The sequence below is a fragment of the Saprolegnia parasitica genome (genome assembly GCF_000151545.1).
Source record: "Saprolegnia parasitica CBS 223.65 unplaced genomic scaffold supercont2.8, whole genome shotgun sequence".
Lineage (NCBI taxonomy): Eukaryota > Oomycota > Saprolegniomycetes > Saprolegniales > Saprolegniaceae > Saprolegnia > Saprolegnia parasitica.
In genome coordinates this window covers 3825-7057 of record NW_012156402.1, presented here as the reverse complement: position 1 = coordinate 7057, position 3233 = coordinate 3825, and the positions used below count along the sequence as shown (strand labels likewise).

Here is a 3233-nt window from a genome sequence, read left to right as displayed (position 1 = left end):
ACGGGCGGCTGCAACCACATCACGTGCAACTGCGGCCAGCACTGGTGCTACGTGTGCGCCGCTGGCTTCGACTCGGCCGACGACGTCTACGCACACCTCTACGCGACGCACCGGGGCATCTATGATTTTGACGACGAATAGTCCACAGAGTTGATATAGCCGTAAATGAAAAATGAGAAATATGAGTTTTCTTATTCAAGTACTGCATCGTGCAAATCGAGAAGGACGCGTCATTGCGGCCAACTCTTTAGTTCGATACAATTGTATGCCGACAAGCGTGCGCGTCGGCGCGGCCACGTACGTTTACCTGTATGCTGCGCACCGCGGCGCCGACTCGTAGACCAGTGCGAATTCGAAACATGTCGCATGCGTCCCTCGAGATGGAAGACGAGAGAAAGGCAGGCTCCCGGCTTGGCGACGGTCAGCGAGTGACCGTATTGCTGCGCGAGGCCGTGCGATTGATCGAGCGCCATCGCGCCGCGAGTCCCTGAACGCACGATGATCTTGTGTGCTGTCGAGGAAAGACCAATTCGATGTAATCGGATGCAAGGCTGCTCAGCGCTTGTGACCGCGGACCAAAAGCGGACGTCGGCGTTGTCGCTGCGCGCACCCATCCTCCCACGCTTCCGATGTGGGCCGGTCGTTGCATTGCTTGGATCGACGTCTCTTCACGTCTACTCCGCCTCGTCGAGCGACAATGCTTCTTATCGCGCCAGGCCCGTGGTTGACAAGCGAGGCGCGGTTACGCACAAGTTGCACTGGGACGTCGTTGCGTGCTGCGGATGTCCGTGCTGCAGTTACACGAACACACACTATTACATGTCTAATGGTTCAAATCCGCTGTATCGACGCAAATAGTGTATTGTGTATCGTCCCAGTGTAAAGTTGTCGATGTACATGCTATAATATCGCATTTTCCGCGCTACACCCAAGACGACGAGAAAGGCCACCGACGGTACATTGATGAAGCATATCTCTCCTCCTCCATCGCTCGCAGCAACGATTGCGATCGCCGCGATTACCTCTGCGTCCATGTCACCCACGTACGTGAAAGTCGACGGCCGGCACGGGCGCGGTGTCCGCTGGACGGCGCTGTGCATCCACTGCAAGGGCGCCCATCGGGCCCGCATCTGCAAGCGCCTCCAGAAGGATCTGGAAGCCAAGACGGCGGACAGCTGGCCGTTGCCACTGCCGACCTACGCAGAGTTGGCAACGTCGGAGAAGGCGCGGCTCGACGCGATGCCATGTGACTACTGCGGCGAGCCGGACCACCCCGTTGTTCGCTGTCGCGCCGTCGGCAAGGCGGTGAGCGCTCAAGCACTCCCAGCGACGTACCACGTGCCGGTCGGCCTTTGCTGCGAATACTGTGCACACTTTGGCGCGTACGAGCCGGGACACCCGATCACAGCGTGCCGGCTTCTTCTGGAGCACGCAGCAGAAGGCGTCGTCGCAGTGGACTTTGTTGCGCCGGAGCACCTGGTCATCAAGACTGCACAAGGTACCATAGACTCCAGTCGTCGGACGTACCTCATCACGCGTAGGCCCGCCGGTGTACCGGGTCTTCGAGAGCCGCCCGGACCACACCTGCGAGTACTGCAGCGTAGCCGGTCACCGGGCGTGCGTCTGCGATGAGCTGCGCCGGCACATCGGTGCACGCTGCGTGCGGGCGTCGTTTCGCCTCAAGACGCGGACCGGCGGGTGCGAGGCATGCGCCCGCCACTTGCTCGACTTCGCGTCGCACAGCCCAAAGTGGTGCCCCTTTATGGGGCCCGACGACGACGACCAGCCCACACGTGCAACCGGCAAGCGGCCGTCGGCAGGCCATGCAATGAAGACAACCAAGAAGGCCAAGGCGTAGGAAATAAGTGTTACTGTTAATAAACCTACTACTGCAATATCGTTGTGTGAGATGACGTGTCATCGTGCAATAGACTTTGGTACCTTGTGAGCTGGATGGGTCGTCGGTCTTGCGGTCGCGCGGAGGGGCGAGGAGGCGGTGGCGGCGAGCCCGCTTCGGTAAATGACTGAAATCCGAGGCCCTGATATCGAATGAAACATCCTCCCGACCAACGTTTTGAACGTTTTGCTGGGTGTGTTTAAAACATGCTCAACTTCAATGACGCGCAATGGAACGTTCTCGATACCGGTTGCAGTACCAACGTCTCTCCAAGTACGCCTAACCGTCATGATGCGGCGTCGAGTACAAGCATAGTCTAGAGTACCACGATTATTAATTGCATTTCCACTTCCACTACGTTCTCAGCTTCGTGCTGTAGAACTTGACGCGAAGCTCCAAATTGGAGTGCGATCTTGTCTGCGTCGAGACGACAATACATGTACTGTGCACAGTCTTGAAATAGACGCACAAGAAGACTCACAATCTGATCTAGGGTTCATCACGACGTCGCAGGCGACGGAGCCGCGTCGACTTGCTTGTGAATAGCATCAAACGCAACGATAACCAGCATACAAGAGGATCAAGGACGAGACCATCGGACCGCGGCGGTTGTGTCGCTTGCCATTCTCTTACAGTAAGATATACTATGAAAAAATCACGGAAGGAGCCTGTGGGCACCGATTTTCAGGGGATTGATTCTTGTAGCAGCTCTGGAGTCTCACTGCGAAGGTGGTTGCTGCTCACCAGACCCATCCGATGGTCTAGATACGGTACCTGCACTGATGCGTTTGGTGCGATTCGTGCGATTCGATGGATTGTACATTGTACTACGTAGTACCACGTGATACGCGTAAAACCACGTGAAAAAGCCAGTTCGCAGTTGCTTTCTGCGGGTGCATACAAGGTGTTTCTACATCTGTCACGACGTAACAGTAATAGATACCCACAAGAACGGTGCTCAATCAGACCACTGACAATGGTCTAGTGTCAATCGGGAGTGCATTACTGCTTATATAATAGCTAGCAACGCTAATGTTGTCTGCAAGCAGACTCACCCTGTTCCTATGCCAGAAAGCGGAAGCTTCCGTGCGATAGGTGGCACTTGTTGAGGTTCAGTGATAGATAGGGATAAATAGGGCACGGGGTCGGGAGCGCGGCGAACGGGACGCGGGGTGCCGACGGGTGCATAAATAGTTGGCGCAGAAGTGGAGAAGCGCACGCTGCAGCACGGGACTAGGCCGGGCGCAGCGACGGGCCAAGGCGAAGAAGGAGCGGGTACTTGGCGACAAGAGGCTGGTACGCAGGCTGGCCGTGGAGCATGCGCACGACGTCCAGG

General features: G+C 56.8%; 2 protein-coding genes across 2 annotated transcripts in view; both read left to right on the top strand.

Moving 5' to 3' along the window:
* SPRG_19466 (hypothetical protein) overlaps positions 1–141 on the top strand; it is a gene marked incomplete at both ends in the record, with an annotated part of 2906 nt that extends 2765 nt beyond the window's left edge. Inside the window, one exon of the mRNA XM_012342006.1 lies at positions 40–141. Coding sequence (XP_012197396.1) covers positions 40–141 — 102 coding nt within the window. The remainder of the gene's footprint in view (positions 1–39) is intronic.
* An 891-nt stretch (positions 142–1032) lies between these two features.
* On the top strand, positions 1033–1858 carry SPRG_03090 (hypothetical protein; the record flags this gene model as incomplete). Its single annotated transcript, XM_012341684.1, has 2 exons — positions 1033–1498; positions 1542–1858. The coding sequence occupies 2 exons, from the start codon at positions 1033–1035 to the stop codon at positions 1856–1858; spliced, it is 783 nt and encodes a 260-aa protein (XP_012197074.1).
* Positions 1859–3233: the final 1375 nt, after the last annotated feature.